Raw genomic sequence first — 21,520 nt, forward strand, 5'->3', positions numbered from 1 at the left:
AAGGCTTTCAAAAGAGTTACCAAAGCAGCAATCTTACTCAGAATGGCCCAGAACCTCTTACAGCAACTCCATCAGCATTTCAAGAAATGTACATGGAAAAACACTGTATTGTGTTTAAGTCTCCAGAATTATCAAGGATTTTAGAGAAACTTCTCTTGAACATGATGTAGCTGACTTTGCACACTGAAGGTATGGGATTTTCCTCCTTAGGACCAGACAAGAGCCAGCTAACTCTGTGATAAGACTTCCTTGATAATTAAGATACTCCACTGTCACAGCCATACACACTAGAGCTATCTGAAAAGTGTCTTCTATCACTGAGGAATTTATGCAGGAAACCAATGTGCAAGATCTTCCCTGAACAGAAACATCCCACAGGAAAACCTTACCTGACTAACTTTTATAGAAGCATCTCTAGACAACCTTCTGAAGTTATAAAACCAAATCATTTATTGAACAGATATTTTTTAAGAAATCAGTTTCTACAAGAGAAATCAAACTTATGCCTGGCACCTGAGACGTTCTGAAGGCAGCAGCTGTGGAATATTGACAGTTACCGATGGCACTGAGGAAACATGGGCTATGCAAAATGAGTAACTGCATTTATTACTATTGCCTAAGTAGGAAAGGCCTGACAGGAACAAAAATATACTTTTAAAAGTTACGCTTTTCTTTTGATGATATAATCTCCAGCACCTGGCCTTTTCTCTAGCAACACTCCCAAAGTAATACTGTTCTCTGAAAATAGTCTGAACAAAATGAATACACTTTTTTCCATTTCAGTCCCCCATGTACCAAACAGGAACAAAGAGATATGCAACTACAGAAAAAAGTCTCTCAAACACTTTCTTATTTCAGTCTTACCTTAAGGCAAACTTCTAAATTTTAAGGGAATATCTCAAGAATTAAGCATAGAGCTTACGAAACTCTTTTTCCTTTGTTGTTTTTGATCAAAGTTAACTTTCTTAGAGAACAGGTATGCACAGCAATAACCTCTCAGAAGTGTCTTAGGATAAGACCATGTTAGTGATGTTTATGTAACTTTGCATCTGCAAGTATTTCTTAAACTGACATTTGCAGTCTAACTGTACAAGACAAAATTTCAGTAGTTCAGAGCACAGTATGATATTACTTCAGTGAGTGTAAATGTTGAGGGCAACAAGGTAAAACTACCTCAGTATTTAATTTCCACACAAAACAGATGAAAGGAATAACAGAGTAAGTTATCTTCTCAGAGTTTTATGTCTTTAAAAAAAGGATGCAGCAAAGCCTCTTTTGCAGTTATTCTTGTTGCAGGGTTTAAGTCTAGTAGCTTATCAAGTAGGTCATATGCTTCATCAGGAACCTGATCCCATCCTTTCATGTCAGTTGCCTTCACTTCCAAAGCACCATCACCTTCCTGAAAATTCTGTAAGTGTTGAATTTGTTTTCCGAGTGTCTCAGGAGCACAGGGTTTGTCTGCTGCAACTGGCAAAGCTGTGTTGTTTTCAGACCTGCTGGGCCCTTCCCCCTGAGATCTCTTACAGCTGCTATTTGTTCCTCTCAGCTTTTCACAGAGGGTTCGTAGATTTTGAGTTGGGACAACTTGGGTACACACAACTGATTTTCCTAGGGAAAAAAATTGTACAATAAGCCACATTTTATTATAATATCTATGCAACTGTAACTTCTAAGTTTCAGAGAAACTTCATGTCTCAAAGTATAACCAGCATGAAAGAAAAACGTCCCAAATCTATCAAAGAACCAAATTTACCCCCCCATGCCACCACACCAGCCCTGCTGTTGCAGCAGCAGACCCTGAAAGTCAGAAGGGTCATCATCTCAGTTCTGCTCAGAACACAGAGCTTTGGGTTATGTGAAGTTATGTAGTGACAGGTTGTCAGCCACCCTGTACACCAACATTATGCATTTCACTGTCATTTTAAAATAATTGAAGACAATTAAATACCCTGATTTTTACACCTCTGGCTCGAGAATGAAAATTGATGCTGGCAGTTACACATCCAGGTAGCAAGTGCTGCAGCATTTGGCCTGCAAGCAATTAGCAGAATGGTTATTTGGATTTTTTGTGGTTTGTGGTGATTGTACCTTTTTTAAACAGGCCAGCTGTTGGGTTTTGGGTTTTTAGCATGTTTGTTTGTTTGTTTTACTAGGCCTTTTGGGGGGAGGGGCAGAGGGAAAAGCAAGGTTTACATCATCTAAATATTAAGTCATATTGACTTAAGCCTCCAGGCCAAGTTTTGTAGGAATAGAAGCACTGTCTCAAGAATTCTAACCAAATGCCAATAGGAAACATTTAGTTGGCATACTTCACCTCAAGTAGCCCTAACTTAGTGAAAGGAAGTAGACAGGTTGGGAAAACTATGACATAAAGTACCCCATACTCTGTAAAAGATAGAAAAACACAAAACTGTCTTAAAAGTCTGTCAATGTAGAATAATACTTATAGTTTTTACATGCAAAAAGTGTGATTTGCTTCCAAAATTACTCTCAAACCTAAAAATATATTTATACACACACACAAAAAATCATTGATTGTAAATCACAGCATTAAATAACATTTTCCCCTTTTCCCCATAATTAAGGTTTGCATACCAAAAGTTCTAGCAGCCTGAATGGTTTCTCTGGATCCACGAACTGTCATGATTTGTGCCAAAGCAGTTAAATCATCACTTGCTTTGAAAAATGGATATCGTCCACTGAGTAGAGAAAGGAATATGATTCCTGCAGACCACATGTCTATTGCTGCAAAGGAAAGCAAATTTATTAATAACTAAACCCATGATTTCATCACAAACAAAATCTCAACTTTCTTTAAAAAGAAATTACGATCTGAAAAGTTTCTATCAGCAAAAGTTATGTTCTGAAGTACTTCTTGACTTTAGTCACATAGCTATACTTCAGACAAAAGTGGAAATTGCTATAATTGGATTGAAGAATAATTTCCTACTTCGATGCAGAGGGATGGTTTTTCATATGAGTAATTTCATTAACTTGCTTAACTAAAAATGGACCAAAACAATGTTGGAAGTTGTTTTACCCAGGGAGATGAGAGGGGCCAAATGAAATGGCCCCCTGATTTTGATACATATTTAACTTTACTTCACATGAAGAAAACCTTACCTAAGGGTCATAAATAAAAAACAATTCACAAATGTTTGTGAAACAATTTTTTGGGGACTGAGGCTGCCACAGGTGGGCAGTACTAAGAATTTTATCTTATTATGAACTTTTCCTCTCTAATATGAACTCACTTGACAAGATAGGCAGTTTAAAAACCATAATAGTTCAAAGCTCTTCATTACTTTCATTGTGTTACGAAGAGTACAGAGAGTACTCTGGGGATAGAGGCCAAAGCCTAATGGAAACTTTAGTACTGGAAGTTACGAGAATACCTGTCTGCCGTAACTTTTTTGGCTCACTAAGGTGCACATTTTGAGAGATGGCAAGGAAAGTGAAGGAGAGAGTTTGAAGGATCTCAAACTCTGAAGAAAAAATTAACAGTGGGGAAATAAAGGCATATTCAGCCTAGTCCTATTCAACAAAGTAAGTGGCAAAATAGGCAATAATTAATTTGGACATTTTAATTAGAAACAGTCTTAGCACAGCACTTTGATTTGAAAAAAAATATTAGGTTGACTTTAGTTGCAAAACCAGATTTTAGTCTTTTATTAAAAAATAAAAATCCAAGTTAATCATTTGGCACAATTTACAGTGGAAAAGTTTTCTACCTTCTGCATAGTTCCTGTAAAAAAGTTTTTAATATCATCTTTTCAACAGTGATACAGTAATATTTTCTGTTTGAGGGGCTGTGCACCCCCCTGAGGATGTGGTTGGGCAAGCTGAAGTAATCAAGGCCAAGATCTTTGAAAAGGTTTAATTATGTAACTTGCTGAAATTAAAAAGCATTATAGATCTGAATGGGCAGTAAATCCTGGCCCCACAATTGTAGTAGAGCTGTGATCATCAGCAGAGTGCAAGATGACATCAAAATCATGATTCCTCCCTATGCTTTTGTCTAGTGTTATCCAGCTAGTGAGGAAAGGGGAACAGAGGGACAAACCAAGGGAAAGTGTAACTGGACCTTTGTAGCATCAACTTGGGAGTTTAGGTTGTACTTCCAGCACTGTGAACCTAGGTCAGATGTGCTACAGTAGCTCTGGGTAGTCAGCTGGATTCAGCCAGTAACTTGGTCTCAGCACAGAGGCCAAAACTAGGAGTAAGATTGGCAGGAATATGAAAGTGGACAATAATATTTGCTAGTTCAAATAAAACATGATATCATAAATACTAGTATTAGTCTACCCAGTTCTAATTAAGGCCTTTGTTGACATACTGCAGGAGTTCAGCACCACTGACTCAGTCCAGGGATGTCTGTGCCACACCCAAGGGTGTCCAGATTTACCCCTACTCTTTGTAATCCTGCTATTCATTACCCCAGAGAACAGAAAACCATCTGAAAGCGTGTTTAACACCAGCATGTGTCCAAGATTTCCTAGGTATGTCTTCTTTCTGCCCAATTCTGTCTAGATGGATTCAGAGATTGTTGAAACTTGTCCTAGATTTCTGGATGTCTGCTAGCACATAAAGCTGGCTGTTACAGCACAGGCACAAGAACTCCAAACAAGCTGCCATACCTTTGAAAACCCAGTCATACCCACAGGACAGATGTTGTTTCAAATAACAGTAAGCTATCTAGGCATAAGCTGATCAAATATATTGTTAATTCTATTTTGAGTTAACTACTGAAAATTGACAACTTTCTCAAAAGATATTCAGAAAAAAAATGGCTAAAACATTTTATCTTAAATTCAGTTTTTGAGGACATTTGTATTTTCTCCTGGTCATACACCAAATGTTTAATGGATAACTTTGCTTCTATTGGTTCTCCATGCTGCAGGTAGGCACAACCTCTCCCATCTTGCTAGCACCAGCTAACACATTAACTGTCCCTCTGCCCTGATATTTACCCAAACCACTGAACCTTATTAACTAAATTTTAACAGAGGAAAATTAAAATTTTAGTTTAAAAAAAATTACATTTACACACCAGCTATTTACAGCACTAGCAAAAAGAAAAAAAAACTGATAAAAATCATTAAACAATGCTTTCTAGAGCACATTTGCAATCACACCATTAAGTGTACCTGTTACAGCAGCATATGTTACAATCTGCCTGGAAAAGGCTAAACAACGTCCTCTCTCCCCAAGATTTATTCAAGATTTTTCTTGAATAAATAAGCCAAGAAACTTCATAAAATTTTTTATTTTCTTTTAAAATATATTGTATTCAACTCCTGCGCATGGCACTACCTCTCCAATGAATAAAGACACATTCAAGTTCCAAACACAGGAGAAATATTCCTGAACTGTTCTTCCTCTGAATAATAAACTTTTAATTAAAATCAGAAAATACTTAAAAAGCATTAGAAGGGATGAAAAATGAATTTCACAAGTTAAAAAATCCTCCCATAAAAAAGACAACAAAATATGCATAAATGAGAAGGATGAACAGGTGAAAAAAGGCATTTGTTTCAGTCTGTTGGGCAGTACCTGTGGTCTGAGTGGGGCACTTTGTTAATACTTCTGGTGCTCGGAATCCAGGTGTTCCTGCCCTGGGAGCCACTTGTTGACGCCTTGTAATAAGAGACAAATAAATTTGGAATATAAAAGTTGATAAGAAAGTTCTAAATCTAGTAATGCTTAATATTATTTTTAGAATATGCTTGTGTAAGACGTGTAAACAGCCTAACCCTGCTTTATTCAAATTTTACAGAAGTTTGAACATCTTATCTAGCATGAATTTGTAAGACACACACATAACAATCTTATTATCTATTATATTATAATTATATTATCTAGCATAAGATAATACCAGAGAAATACTTATTGCATACTTAACTCACAATGGCCTTTTCTTAGTTTCATCTAAGAGAAGTGCCATTTTTGTTAAAAGCTTGTTTTCATGGGAAACTTTGAAGTTGAGGCTAATTAACCCAAGGCAAAAAGAATATGAGATTCTTGAATGTGGATGCTATGGTTTTGTGTTAGTCCAGAGCAAACTAAGGGCTGCTCTGAGTGTTGCCAGGAATTTAGTTTTTACTAGATTAACTAAGAGGTGTGAGGTTATAATTATTTTAAAAAACGTGTAGATAAAAGGCAAGAGTAGATCATAATCAAAACTAACTGCAGAGGGATGGAGTTTAATTGAGCTATGAGGCACTGGAACAGGTTGCCCAGAGAAGCTGTGGACGCCCATCCCTGGCAGTGTTCAAAGGCCAGGTTGGACAGGGCTTGGGGCAACCTGGTCTCTGGGAGTTGCCCCTGCCCATGGCAGGGGGTTTGGAACAAGATGGCCTTTAAGGTCCCTTCCAACCCAAACCATTCTGTGATTCTATTTGTTTTTTAGATTAACAAATACAAAACAATCATGCTTCCTTTTTATTCTACATTTCATGATTTCCAGAATCCCAACTGTTGGCATAATTAGATAACTACTAAATGACAGAATGATGTATTGTCTTTTCTAAGTGTTGTAATTAACACAAGTGATTTTCTACAACACATGTAGGTGAATAAGTAAACACAACAAGAAAATAATTAACAGTGAATCTTTCTAGATGCAGATAGCAGTGAACAAATCCATGAATTCCATGAACTATTCTTAAGAAGAGCATACTTAGTGCTTTAAAGGCTGCAGAGATCAAACGCTGTCTTTCATTTACTAAATCAGCAGTCTAGTAAATCTAAGTTTGAGTTTGCTTGACAGCAGAGCAGACAATTTTACAACACTATCAAAGCAAATTACCTTGAAAGGCAAACACTGCAAACTCTATCCGTTGCATAACAGTCACAGGGCAGGTTTAAAGGGCAACCACTGGCAGCTTTCCTGGCTGCCCCATTGCTCACAGTTTTGGTAGAAATAATCTTCTTCTTTGTTACTAGCTTCCTAGATGAAACATCGATCATCTTTGATTGTTTTATGAGCTGTAATGTAGATATTGTAGAGAAAGTGACATATTTAAGAAGTTTCCCTTTACATACAGATAGGACAGTTCCTAAAATACTGACTTAACAAGTGCTCATGAACAAGAAGAATTTTAGGACAGACACAGCAAACCTCTTTAACAGTATCAAAACTACTATAAAACAGACACTGGAACTTTCTGGATATCTGATTTCTAGATATCCTGATTTCATCCGTTCCCCTTCAGAAGACATTTTCAGTGCTTACTAAAACCAATCTATATTAGATATTCTGAAGCTACAAGACAAGTACTTTTCAAGTTAGTATAGCGTTTCAAGATTTTTTTTTTGGCTCAGTATGAAAAAAATGAAAAGAGTATGAAATCCCACAGCAACACACAAGCACTAACTCTAGTTCTACAATAAAATACCACAAACCAAACCCTCTAATTTAGTAGGTGTTTCCCCCTTGTCATATTAAATACTAATTACAAAAAAAACCATTACAAGCTTTATCCTCAGCTTCAACTGCAAAATAATTTTTAAAAAAGTTTCACACAGTAAGTAGGGGGTGGTTGAGCACTGGAATAGGCTCCCCAGGAAAGTGGTCGCAGCCCTAAACCTGACAGAGGTCAAGAAGCATTTGGACAATGCTCTCAGGCACATGGAGTGACTCTTGGGGTATACTGTGCAGGGCCAGGAGCTGGACTCAATGATCCTCACGGGCCCCTTCCAACTTAGCTTATTTTGTGATTCTGTGATTAGTTGCACAGATAGATACATAGGAAAAAAGATTAACTTAGCATCCAAACAAGATCAGCTAGGGAGACAGCTACAGAACTTGTTGTTTAAGAGTTTCAAATGGGACTGAAACAGAAATGAAAAATTCTTCGAGCCTTTCAGGAAAGACATATTTAATAATCTGCTCAAAAGCCTTTCACATTTCATAGCATTGTGGAGCAGTGTCCAGTCTTACAGAACAACCAGTTCTATAATGTTTCAAATATGCAGCAGACTGATCCTGCTGATGAGTCAATACTTCTTACTTTTGTGCCTGAGTTCTCCTGGTATGTAGAACTATAGACATTGAAATTCCTCTCTCCGAAGACAGAGCGCTGGACAGAATGGTGCACAGAGTCCTCCTACAATACCAGCAAAAAGGACAATAAGGATCCTGTTTAAGAGGCGTCTGGGTACTGACAGGTCAAAAAAAAGTGTGAAGTGACATAAAACAAGAACAGCTGTGTGTAAGTTATTTTCAGGCATCAGTTTACTGTGGATGAAGAAACACGGTCTAGACAGAACAGCAAACATGTTTACAAAACGAATCACACCTCTGAAGTGTCCCAAGACAATCTCAGTGTACCCTGTACTGCATTTGTTATGCAACTAGTAACTAAACACAGGTGAATGATTATTGGCTTGGGGAGGAGTTTCACCATCCCTATCTCCTATGAAAGGATTTAAGGCTGTCTAAATAGTAACCCATGCTGGGGTTTTATACAGCCTTCAGCACTGTATTAGATCTAACAGATAATGATGAAGCCAGTAGTTATGTAGACGTAGCTCCTTTGATATGAACACTATGATGCTGTGCAGGCTCAGCTTCTGTGCAAGTACTGCATCTCCCCCTGTTGGATGAAGGAACACATTAAACATACAACAGCATTAATGAAAGAGACTGAGAACCTTTTCTCCTCTTCCTTGTTTCATCTGTACTTTCAGAAGTGAGCTGGACCTTCTATCAGCTGCTTTTGAGGCTGACTGTTGAGCTATCTGTTTAGGTGCTGTGACACTGACAGAAACCCCATTTCCCAAGGCTACAGTGGGATTATTTTGCAAGCAACTTCCCTGCTGGTCTTCAGAGTGGCCAGTTTTAAGAAGCTCAATTTTTGTATCAGGGGTTCCTTGTGCCAAGCCAAAATCTACCAAGGCATACCTGAAAAGACAAAAATTTAGAATCAGGTGTCACAAAGTATCTATTAATCATTCAATTTACTGTTCATTACTTATTTATCTTTCTTTCACATTTCATTCAATGTTGCTTATCTGTACTGTTGCCAGCATCACAGTCCTATTTTCTTCCTTCTCCTCCTACATTCCCATCTCACCTATCCCCTCAGTGTTTTTACCCTATACCACTGTTCACTGTTTCTTGTCCCAAAATCTCAAGTACATACTTTCTCCAAAGGTGTTAAAACATATTTTCAGCAACTCATTTTTGAAGTTCTTCTAATCCTACAGCTCTGAATCTTCAGCCAGCAGTCATGTACCAGTGGCTTGACTCTTGCAGGGTTCCCATGGGCAGAGGACAAAGGTAGCAGTGAAGACAGACAAGACCAACAGTGCTTACAGTTGTGACAGACTTCTGGCTAATATTACTGGAATTTTCTTTAGTCTTGTAACAGGTAAGACTATCTTAGCTCACACTTCAGATCTGTCTCTAAAAGAATTATTTTTTGCTACAACCAGTACAGAGACAATCCACCTGTCCCTGGGTCTCAAACTCAACTGCACGCCTCTAGACACAAAGTAGAGATTAAGGCTCAAACAAATGCTGGAAGAGCAAAATGGCAGTGTGTATTCATTTTGACAGATTAAAAAAACAAACAAAACAGTATTTCTCAAACTTTTAAGCTTGTGGTTTGGCAAAATGCAATCAAATCACCCCTACAAACTGTCACTGCATAGAATCACAGAAACACTTAGGCTGGAAAAGACCTTTAAAATCAAGTCCAACTGTTAACCCTGCTCTGCCAAGTCCCTAAGTGCTAGGGACAAGTGCTAGATCTACAGGTCTTTTAAATTCCTCTAGGGATGGTGACTCAACCACTTCCCTGGGCAGCCCATTCCAATGCTTGATAACCCTTTCAGTGAAGAAATTTTTCTAATATCAAACCTAAACCTTCCCTGGTAAAACTTGAGGCCATTTCCTGTCATCTTATCACTTTTTACTTGGGGATGTGCATCCTGCTACAACCTTCTCTCAGTGCTTTGCTTTGGACACACTCGAGCACCTTAGTGTCTCAACTGTACAGAGAACAATGCTAACAAATACAGCTATAGGACTGCTAGCACTGCAGCATTCTATCCACTTCAGATCTTCACAAAGAAGCAGTACCTCACTTTTTACAGCTTTTAAATTTTGTAACTTGCAGGCAGAAAAACCAACCCTACTAAACATTAATTCAATGTAACGTGAAAACAGCTCAAAGCCAGCTATCTTATCTGTATCAGTTTCACCCTATTCACTATTAAAAATGTACAAGGATCATTCTGTGCACCACAAGTTAACTTCCTTATTTAAAAAAAAAATTACTGATTTTATTCTTCTCATTCTTATTTGAAAATACAGTGCTTTTACTCAGTAGTAAAATCTTCACTTTATCAGGTACTTGTGACTCTATGAAGCAGGTATTACATTAAGTAAAAAAATTTCCTTCACTTCTTAAGTCCCCTAACACTGAAAGAAAAATTTTACAAATAAAAAGAATGTTTTTAGCTTTATTACTTAAGCACATGTTATGCAGCTGGAAGGAAAGAAGCCTAAAAGCCTAATTGACTCTGTTCTGCCCAGGCACACATGCCCAGATGAAATCATAGTATGGCCAGACTCACTTTTTTAGCTGCCTGTTGTAGAGGAAGTTGCTGGGCTTGACATCACGGTGAACAATACCGAAGTGATGAATGCGCCTCAACGCTTTAAACAGATTAAACATGTATTCCCTCACTTCTTCAAAGGAAAGGGAATTCAAAATGTCCTGAAAGATTATTTGGATACTGTAATTTATAGAATCATAGAATAATTATGCAACTACTTTTAATTAAATGTTTTTACTACACATCAAAAGTCTGAGACTCACCAAGAAGGATTCATGTTCCAGATAGGGCATAACAATAACAACATGATCATTTTTCCTAAAGCAGTATTTAACTCCCATAACATTATCTTGTCCCCTAGAAGAAAAGTAGTGTTACTGAACAAAGACCAGAAGGTGGACGTTTATTTTCCTTTATCTCTTAAAAACTTCAGTCAGGCTTTCTTTTATAATCTTAATTTATATTTTGATAGCAGTCTTATCAGCAATCCATAGTTGTGCTCTTGCTGCTCGCTGCTATGTTCCATTTGTTCTGCAGTTTGGAATGAGAACTCTACAGATTATCTGTGGGGCTGTGGTTTGTAGTTACCACGGTAATTAAATATAGGACCTAACTTTCATGATCCTACTGCTTTAGGAAGGTGCTATTCAGCACACTCTGCCAACATGTATTCATTCCTAAAATCACATTTTCTAACGAAGTGATTCTTTTTTCCAAGCATTTCAGAACTGGAACTTTGTTACCACAGAGATACATAATGGAATTTCTCAGATGGAAAATAGAGCCCCACCCCCTCCCCCCAACTGAGACTAGCAGCAAAGGGCATCCATTACAGGTAAGACACTCCTTTTGTTATTTGCTCTCAATAAAAAGAATATATATGTGTGTGGTTAAAAATAAATCAAGAGAAATGCCAAAACTTAAATAAATATAGAACAGTGAGACAACATTCAGCAGTTTAGTCATGACAATCATAATTTTTTTGTTTATGTACCCTGCCACTGTGAGGCACTGAAGTTCAGCAGCTATTCGCAGGGGGTGGCTGGTTGGAATCAAGTGTTTCAGAGCCATTTTTTCTTCATATCCTGTTTGTAACTGTGCTGTGGCCAAGTAAACAGAACTAAAAGTACCTGTAAACAAAAGAGAAAAACACTGCCTTCAACATTTTTAATTAGGTCAATGCAGATTTTTACAGAAGTGATCTAACTGTTCACAATCCTGCAGTACACTTGATACTACATCAAAAGCAGATTCTAAAAGAAAAAATCCAGTTCCTTTTTTCTCCTACTGAATTCAGTGATCTTGTATACAAGTTTTTTATGTCAGTAAAAATGCAAATATAACACTGTCTAACTTGCCTGGGACACAGTGCTCTTTGAATGTAGATTTCCTATCTTTGATTTGCTTTCTTGTTTAGGTAGCTTACTTTCATCTGACATCTAACTCCTTTCCCTACAATGTAAGAGGACTATATAATGCTAATCTGGGAAGCACTGCCAGTGCTATTCAGAGCATTTCTGAAATTGCTACATTTTCCTTAATTCTGTACCTTATTTATAAAGTAAGGCTTCCCACATGATGTGTAACTATACTGTTTGTTTGCCCAGAGCATTTTACTACATCAAATGTGATACACTTGCTTGAGGAAGGGAGTATTCAGACTGTATGATAAACTTACCCAGCCATTTAATTTTAAGGATATCCTAATATACCTCTTAGGAGGTTAATTTATCCTAATGATCTGAGATACCTGAACATGCAAGTTGAAGTGTTCTTCCATATGAATAATGGAATATATGAATAAAGAATAGAAATAACTTTTGATTACATTTTAAGTAAAGCGTTTGCATCATGCTGGTTCAACAGTCTGAGTGCACACATACATCAAAATGCCAGCAAAAACTAAGTACTTCATGCAATCATAAAAAAAATCCCAAACAACCTAGAGACAGACCCATACCTTCAACAGAGCTATTACAGCAACAAGGGTTACCAAATTTGACTTAAGACATTATTTTTCGTGGTGAGAACTGCTAAAATGAAAGTGATTCCAGAGTGGAATCCTAAGCAGAAGCTTGTTTTCTCGTAATGCTGTTGAACTGCAAATGGTATTTTTTAAAAACATTGTTTGCTCCCAAGAGTAAAATCAGAGTACTATTCACATAACCAAAATTTTTTTAATTACACTATCTTTTTTATAATGGGCAGAACTCTATTTTTTTTTTTATTTTTGAAATTTTATCTTCCTGTGGGGAATGGAGTTGGGAGTTTTTAGGTAGTTTGGGGTTTTTTTTTGAGATAAAACCTCCTAGCCATCTAACCTACTGCACAGAAGTTCCATCACAAAACAGATGCAAAACAATCCAGCTTACCATCAACATCTTTTGTTTTTAAAAGTGTGGAATGTTACAGAGCCTTTCAGAAATTGAATGGGTAAAGTTTCAAAAAGTGCTGAAATCCCAGACTCAGAAGTACCTGAATCTATTTATAGTCATGCCTGACACTAATTTAAGGTATTTGCAATAGTATCTATTGAAGGCAAGGTGTACACAAGCATTCTAAAATTTGATACTGTATGTCTTCAAAAATAAAAAGTTCTTTATTTTTTAAGTAAAGCAGGTCCAGCCTTTCAGATTCCTCATCCAACTCTGCCCAAGAGATTTTAGTGGAAACAAAGCTAACTTAAGGAACGCCAATTAAGCATGTCAAAACACAGCTACATGTAAGTAGATTTCTCTTGTAAAGGAGAAAAAGAGTGGAATTTTAAGACATTTACTTACTTGAATCTACCTCAAAAATTTTTAATTGTCAAGCTTGGAATGCTGTTTTTTCTAAAAGGCTATAATATACCATATTTTCAAGAAAATATCTTGAAAATGGTCCTAATTAATACACCCACGTGCTCAGCAACATATTAGAATTCCTACAGAGACATTAAAAAAAATTCATTTGGCTTACATTGCATATATTGGGATCTTAGATTTATACCTTTTTAAGTTAGACATGCCAAAAGAAATCTTAACTCTAAGCAAGGTAAAATGAAACATTTACCTTCTCCAATTTTTTCCTTAATTTTGAACACATTTACAAGCTGTGGTACTGCTTCATAAAGTTTTTCAACATCTTTTTTTATTCCTGTTGTAGAAAAAATGGGGAAAACAAGTTATTGAATCAAGTAATAAAATTCCTATCTGATCTTTTTTGGAGATCACAAATTACGTGTCAGTTCATAGGCCTGTGGATTCACATAAACAGAGGGAAAAACAGCACAAAGATATCTTATCCCCGCTGACATTACCATGTGCATACTTGATATTGTTGTTCTTCATCGATGACACTCCCTTACAAGCTACAGCATTTAAACAATTATTTTTTACTTATCTGACACAGCGGATTCTGAGAGGGCAAAAGCCTTCTGGTTAGTAGGACACCTACAGCTCATCACTAAATATTTACACGAGATTTGCAACAGCAATTTGACAGAAGACAAAACTATAATAGCTGTTTCTATTTCTGGCAAGCACAGGTGCAAATCCATCAGATGCAAATCAAAAATGCAGAAAAAGAATTATTGTTTACATATTTTTAAGATGGATAATGCAGTCTTTCACACTGTTACTGACAATAGCTGGCACCAAAGCTTGCTCTGCATTTAGGTTGCTGCATTTCATGCTGCGATCACTAGATGGCACGACAAGGATGCTGTACTGTATAATTTCCAAAAAACCGTGTAGTTTTCCATTCAGTTTACAAATCCTTGTTGTTTAAGCATTTTTCTATACCTCATATAAGAATTCTCTTCGTTTGACGCTATCAATTATGTAGAGACTGTGACTAATTTCTGTGAAGTAGGTGTAAAGAATATTTGAGTATACAGAACTAAGCACAAACTGGTATTTGAAAAGTAAATCAAATGAAAGAATGTGTATACATTTTTCATCCTAAAAATAAATAATAAATTAAATTTAGTATAAACAGATAAATTATAATGTATTGTACATGTAAAAATGGACTATTTTTCACCAGGGCAGTAAGTCATAAGCAAGAAGAATTTTTTTTCAAAATATCACAGGCTGGAAACAAAGTATTGTTTAGCACGCATCCCTAGCCTTCTATGCAGCTTACTTTAACAACAAAAACTGCCTGAAGAACCCTTTCTTCCTGATAAAAACCCAACAAATCAGCTAGTAACACAAGTTATAGTTAACTTTCAATTTTAATTTTTCTTTATTTCTAAATTTTATAAAAAATCAACATACTAAAAATGCTTCTGAGAACTGAAACCTGCTGCCTCACTTACTATGCATTTACTTTCCTTATTTTTGTCCTTTAAGTTGTTCTTTCTGCTTCTTCAAATTGTTTTAAGACATTCTGGGGAATATTTCAGGAACGAAAACAATTTCTGTTATAAAATAACACTAACAATTCAGTAAGTTACTACATAACATTTCTTTAATTGATAACACTCATATTGCCTACTTGCTCAGAACCTTATTATGAAATGTATCTATCATTGCTGTAAGTCTTACTGTTTTGTCACTAAAAAGAATTATTGATAAAAAGCTTTATCACTTGAAAGTGGTATTTCCAATTAGTTGGCACAATAATTTCAAGTATTTTCACAAATACCCATGTATTATATAGCAAATATAAGACATTCAAGAAAGCTTCATGAAATCTTCAGAAATTACAGGAAAGGTCAGACTTGTCTGGTCAGAGTTTTATTCTCAAGGGCTGGCTGTTTTTCATTCTGGTATCCTCTTACAATAACATTCTGTAATAAATAAATACTGGGTTTAACAAATTGTGACAAACTACTGTTGCTGAAGTTTTGTAACACACAAACAGCAGGAATAAACTTAAATCAAGAGCCACCTGAAATGTTTTCATTTCATTAATTCTTTATACAACAGGATCATATATAGACAGACTTATAATCGATACAGAAGTTTCCCTAAGTGATGAAGCAGCATGTCAGCAACAAAACATAATGTGAACAATCTCTATTTCAGCACATACCTGAAAGCTTGCTGTTCTGCTCAAGATTTCCGTGGAAGTCTTCAGCCTGCTGAGGGTGCTGTTCATCACAGGGAGACTTCAACACTGTCTCCATCACAAAACGAGTCTCAAGTAAAAAAAATCCAAGCCTTCGAAGGCCACTGCTGGACACCTGGGGAAGCAAGCATATCTGGTAAGACACTTCCCTGGCCCTGCAATCAGTTCCTAAGATGAGATGTAGGGAGCCTGAGGAGTTCTGTGCTACCTAAAGCAAAGTGTCACCCACCATCCCAGTGAAACAGTAAACCAGTAAAGCCACGAGGATAGAGCGGGGGGAAGGAAGACTGCAGAATAAGCTTAAATACAACTGATTTTCATCTCTCATGTTTCCTCATTCACATTAAAGCATTGTCTTTTCCCTGAAGTTTTGCTTTGAAAGGCAAGGAACTGATGTACACAGAAATAGCTGCATTGCACATTGCAACAGCTGTAGAAAGCCAGAAAAACTGTAAGAAATTATAAGAGAAAAAAATACCTTCTCAATACAAGAGATCTCTCCCTCCTAGATAAATTCAACAAAAGGCATAATTATTTGTTGCCCTCCCACCACAACAAGAAAAATAGAACATACTTATTTTGAAATGCTTCTTCCCTAATCTTGGAAACACTACCTAAAACTGTAAACTAGTAAAATCCACTAATATTGTACAATCAAAAAAACCCCTGATAATCCCTTTTCAGGTGCAAAAGAGTGGCAGGGAGTCCCAGGGCAGAACAACCAGTGATAAGTGAGCCTGGAAGCACCAGCTCTTACAGTTACTCAAAACTGGTTCCATTCAAAAATCTCCTTCCTTGTTACTTTGCCAAACCTTCAGAGTTCTGGATGAACTTTTCCACACGGGGGAAACATATTCTGAAACACTCCTGATGAAAGGATTCATCTGTTTCAGCTAGGGAGCTAGAAATACGTTTTGCCCCTAAAGAATTTGAGCTACCTTTATTCTGTCATCCTCGTGTAACAACAGGGACGAAAGGCAGGAGCCGTCTCTTTTGAGCCCCGTTTTTTTGCTAGAGCTTTGCTGGAGAGGAACTTGGAAACTACTAGAAGGCGATTAGAGAGAGTTCTAGTTTCTTACAGGTAGCCACTGCCTCTGCTAGTGTTGAGTAGGCAGATTAGGCTGTTCCAAACCTCACCAGCAGCACAAGGACTACAAGTTAACACACATTAATACAGAGTACCCGTCTGGCACAGGACGAGCAAGAGCCGTCACACATCCAACCCCAGTGCGCACTGGTGATGTCACCACTGCCACACAAAGCGGGAACACCCGGAGCTCGCCACCGGCTTTACAGGACAGCCCCCGCCAACGAGGCCCGGGGCCGAGCGCACGCCGCGGGCTTCCCCATCGGCCCCAGGGCTCACGGGAGGCCGCAGCGGGGTGCAGACGGGCCCTTCGGCTCCCCGCGTGCAGCCGTCCCTCAGCTCCGCTCCGGGCGGGCAGGGGAGCCGCCCGCGCGGGGATCGCGGGCACGGAGGGACGGAGGGTGCGCTGAGCGGGGCCCCCAGACGAGCGGAGCGGGTCGGGTGAGGGGAGGGGGAAGGCGGGGGGGGCCCAGGCGCGGGCGGGCGCGCGGACGGGCACTCACGCGGACACCGGCGCGCGCCGAGGTTTTGCTGCTGCCGCCTTTCGCCGCCCGCGCGCCGCCGCCAATCCCGGCCCTCGGCGGAAGCCGCGGCCCCGGCCAATGGCGGCGCCGGGTGGCGGAAGGCGCGCTGCCATTGGCCGGCCGGAGGGGCGGGGCCCGGCCGGAGCGGCGCGCGCGGGGTGGGGGCGGGGCCCCGCGGGGGCAGCGGCCTGGGCTGCCGCGGTGCCCGGCGCCGGTGGCGGGGCGCGCATGCCCGCGGTGTTCAAGGCCCCGAAAACAGTATTTGGCCCTTAGACTTTCTTTTCTACGCGTGGTTGTTGCGAAATAATCCAGTCCCCAAGTCCCCAGTAAGATCTTCGCTCTAAATTCAGTTAAATAGCCTAGAGGCCAAGGAATGGCTCCACCTACCCCATTATAACGGGGGAACAGCTTGGCTTGCGGCCTTGCCTTATTGCCTGATTACACAACAAAAGGATCGCGCAGAATACAAAATTAAATTTGCTTCTTGGTCTGGGCTGTAACTGCTGACCAGCAATGAGTAAGACTAGGAAATTCAGTGGAACTATTGGAACTATTTACTGTAATGTTTTGCTGATGTTCGAAGTAGTTGGATTTTATTGAAACCAATGCAGTTACATGATTGTAAATAAAAGAATTTAGCACTTCTTGTTTTTTACCTATTTTTGGTCAATATTTCTTCTTTTTTTAAGATAAAAGAATATTACTCTTGTTAAAGAGCAGCTCCCCTGCACTTGATAATGCATAGATATCTTGTTTGCTAGAATATGAACTAAAATACTCTTGTTTATTGCATCATTCAGGTAACTGTAACCACAGCCCTTGGTACATAACAACCAAGCCTGGGGTTGCCAAAGTTTCCAAGGTGATGTTCTAGATTGGCTTTACCTTATAACAAGCTGTGCTTAGGTTAAGAAATCGTTAAAAGCAGAAGCAGGTTCCATCACTTTTGTTAAGTTGTGCTTCCTATTACACGTTTTATAAGGAGGGTGCAGAAACGAGTTGCTGAGCTGCTTTGGTGGTTTTGCCAGGTTTGGTTTGATGTTTGGGTTTTTCTTTCTCAACAGTTGTTCTAATTTGCACTTTCTGTTTAGGGCTCTAATAAGTCAGTGCAGCAGCTTGAGTTTTAGTGAAGTTAAGTATGCTAGCTCAGTAATTTTAGTTAAGGGTGACTGTATTTAAAAGCAGATTATACCAAACATTAATTAAATGAGGTGTAATGACAAAATACTGTAGGCCAAATTCTGTTATTTCTTTTATCCATGTTATCTTACGGAAGTTCAAAGGGCACCATAAGCATTCATAAGTGCAGGTTTGTCCTAGTGCTAATGACAAGCAACATCATTCTAAATTAACCTCTCGGGACAATCTACCTACAGCCATTTCTGAATGCTGTTGAACCAGGAATTACGTTTTCCAGTTAATACTTGCAAAATAGCTGCTGGTTATTTACAGATTGCATATTTAGCTCTGCTGCCTCCTGGCCAGGTCAGGGTTTCAGCCAACTTCCTTGGCCTCCCTGCCTTGGAGTTGTCCTTATGTGGAATACCAAATCGCCACCATTTCTATGCAGCTCCCATTATTGGCACTTCTCTGTCAGTCATATCCACACTAACTTCCTCCTCATCACTTAAGTTACATTTCTACATAGCAAGAAATCTGTTTTCATTTTATCTTCTTATCCAAACTCTGTCTAGCTGTTGTTTCCTTCCCTGTAATGTCTAAATTTATCTTGGCTCCAACACCTAAAATTATTTTCATTTAGACCCAGGTCATTTATCTGGCTTGATCACTAGCTCCTCTCCATTTTCTTCTTTCTTATTGATCCAAATATGTTGTGGTCTCTCATGCCATCTTCCAGTGATTCTGGCTCTCCATCATGTCAAATTTTACTTTTTTTGTTGTTGTTGTTGTTCTCACAAGCATAACTGGCTTTGTAGTATAATCTAATGTTGTCTCTTAATTTATTGCCCTACTTTTTTTAGCCTGCCAGAAATGCCAGCCTTGATGCTTGCCTTCCTTTATGTCTTATGAAATACTTTTTACCTTTTTGTTTTTCCTCTGTTTAAGGAGGAAGTTAAGTTAAATTGGATATGATTCTTCTCATAGGAATATCTTCTCAAAAGTCACCTCTTAATCAATGTTTTTCTCCATGTATTTTTTCACAGGAGACAGATTATATGTTTCATTTGCACTGTATTTCCTCAGTACTTGCTTAAGTACCTTTAGCTTATTTTTGCTCTGTTTTGAATGAATGTAGAAGAGGTAAAGGTACAGCTTCTGCTTTGCATCTGCACAGCTTCTGTGCCTTTCCTATAGCATGAGACACTCCTCCTTTGCTGTTGGCTTGGATAAGCAGAAATTCTTTCACTTGTGGGGCAGAGAAGGCTCCACCTTCTCATTCAACACTGAGCTTCTAGTTCCAACCATGAACCACAGTAGGAACTTCTCAGAAGGAAAAGAAGAAATTGCATCGACTAAATATGACAAACAAAGCAGCAAATCTAATACTCTATGAGCCAAACTGCTGCACTGTCTTCTCTTGTGGCTTTATCTCTAGGCTGGATACGAAGGATGAGAAGCCAAATGACAAGCCAGGCCCATGCAGAATGTTCCCTACGGCTGACAAGCAATCGCCAAAGTCCACATCTGGGAGCTTGCCAAGAAAGGATCCAAACATTGCTGTGTGATTGCATCCACTGCTGCCAGAATCTGCAGCTGAATCAAACTTTTTGTATCTGCTGACAGGCCTAAAAGAATCTGTGCTGACACTAGAGCACATCTATTAACCTCTTCCTAGGTCAATTAAACTGGAAGTCTCCCTGTTTTGTACTGTCCTCCAGCCTTAGAAAAACAATAAGCAAGATCCAGGATGGTAATTGATTAATTGTATCCAGACAAACAGAGGCAGGAAATCCTTAACATCCCCTTGCTGCCAAGAACATCTGTTCATAAATTAGAAACTTAGAATTAGAAGTCAGAAACTACTTAGAAATGAGCAAATAAAAGCAGTTGTTGCCCTGTCAGTATTAGAAATATACATATACACACATAGACAAAATTCAATTTTAACGACAGTAGAGACTGTTAAATGTACTATTTGGTTTTCACTAGCCTAAATGGCACATGCTTTCCTACTTCTAATTACTCTTTTTGTTAGTAATATGATTGTATGGCAAAACTTTGCTCTCTTTGGCGCCAGATTGAGACAAATCTCTTCATGCTATTGTGCCCTTTAGGAATACTGTCAAATTCAATCATTCAGGACTCATGAGTCTTGCACTAACATGAAGAGATTGATTTGAAAACCATGGGACTAAAGTCCTTTTTTCTGTTTTTCATTTTCCATTTCCATTTCTTAACCAGGAAAACTGAGATTGCCAGCTTTGCTCTCACATGCAAATGATGCAGCCCTAGAATAATGCACTCAAATGTGGCAGTGACTGTCTCTGCCAGCATTTTCTGATCAGTTATATCTGAAATATCAAGAATTATTGTGGTGTCAGAAAACATACCACAATAGCAGTCTCTACAGCCTATTTAAAGGCAGTTAAAAATATATGTAAAAATTACTTCAGGCAAAGATACAGAGGCGTTCTCAACCTTTTTATAAACTGGGTTTCATTCAAACAAAGTGTATTTTAATAAAATCTATCAATATATATCTAATAAGGAATGTAGGCTCTCCTACACAATGGAAAAGTTTAAAAAAGCTAAGCTGAGTAAGCTGATGAGTTTGCTGTAGCAGAAAGGGTTTGTGCAAACCTTGACTTATAGACAGAGCACAGCTGTTGGTGGTAACAATTTTTCCCCGTATGTGCAAAGTGCTAAGGGTGGTTGAGCCACGGTGTGCACGGTTCTGATGCTCACATTGCAAGGTGAATACTGAAAAAATGAGGTGAGTATAGAGAAGAGCTACAGAGTGATCAGGAATCAGAGAAAATGCTTTGAGAAATGAATAGAAGAACTAAAAACCTTAACTTACCCACTGAATAAAAAGATTGAAAGGTGAGTTAACTGTATACATATATGCACAGAAAAAATATTGAATATAAGGGTCACCAGAGTGATATACGAAGGAATAACATCTAGTAGATGGAATCAAGCAAAATTAAATGGTTTTCAGTACCTAGCTCAGTACTCACAATAAGTATGCCTTGGAACAGTTAAGGGCTGTCATTGATTACTTGGCTTTGGGTGTCTTCAGACTGAGACCCGATGCTTCCCTGGAAAACACAGGCTAGCCAAATACAGGCTGTGTTTTGAGTACAGCAGGCTTGGTTCAGGGTTA

The 21,520-nt window shown here is 38.4% G+C and overlaps 1 protein-coding gene and 1 long non-coding RNA gene across 3 annotated transcripts; one reads left to right on the top strand and one right to left on the bottom strand.

The window, feature by feature from the left end:
- Nucleotides 1-427: 427 nt before the first annotated feature.
- On the bottom strand, nucleotides 428-17,266 carry CDC7 (cell division cycle 7). Of its 2 annotated transcripts, none has more exons than XM_032118582.1 (12): nucleotides 17,212-17,266; nucleotides 15,586-15,736; nucleotides 13,618-13,701; nucleotides 11,561-11,696; nucleotides 10,830-10,923; nucleotides 10,585-10,727; nucleotides 8,656-8,905; nucleotides 8,013-8,108; nucleotides 6,809-6,987; nucleotides 5,554-5,636; nucleotides 2,596-2,745; nucleotides 428-1,608 (listed from the first exon to the last, which is right to left on the bottom strand). In XM_032118582.1, the coding sequence occupies exons 2-12, from the start codon at nucleotides 15,677-15,679 to the stop codon at nucleotides 1,232-1,234; spliced, it is 1,686 nt and encodes a 561-aa protein (XP_031974473.1). In that variant the 5' UTR covers nucleotides 15,680-15,736; nucleotides 17,212-17,266; the 3' UTR covers nucleotides 428-1,231. The 2 variants fall into 2 exon arrangements, with proteins under 2 accessions (XP_031974473.1, XP_031974474.1); XM_032118583.1 differs by lacking the exon at nucleotides 17,212-17,266 and adding an exon at nucleotides 16,560-16,998.
- LOC116448327 lies at nucleotides 9,134-15,660 on the top strand. Its single transcript, XR_004241889.1, has 4 exons — nucleotides 9,134-9,374; nucleotides 11,285-11,401; nucleotides 13,178-13,288; nucleotides 15,579-15,660. It is a non-coding gene; the product is annotated as an uncharacterized LOC116448327 (long non-coding RNA).
- Nucleotides 17,267-21,520: the final 4,254 nt, after the last annotated feature.

This window comes from Corvus moneduloides, chromosome 9, assembly GCF_009650955.1.
Source record: "Corvus moneduloides isolate bCorMon1 chromosome 9, bCorMon1.pri, whole genome shotgun sequence".
NCBI classification, from domain to species: domain Eukaryota; kingdom Metazoa; phylum Chordata; class Aves; order Passeriformes; family Corvidae; genus Corvus; species Corvus moneduloides.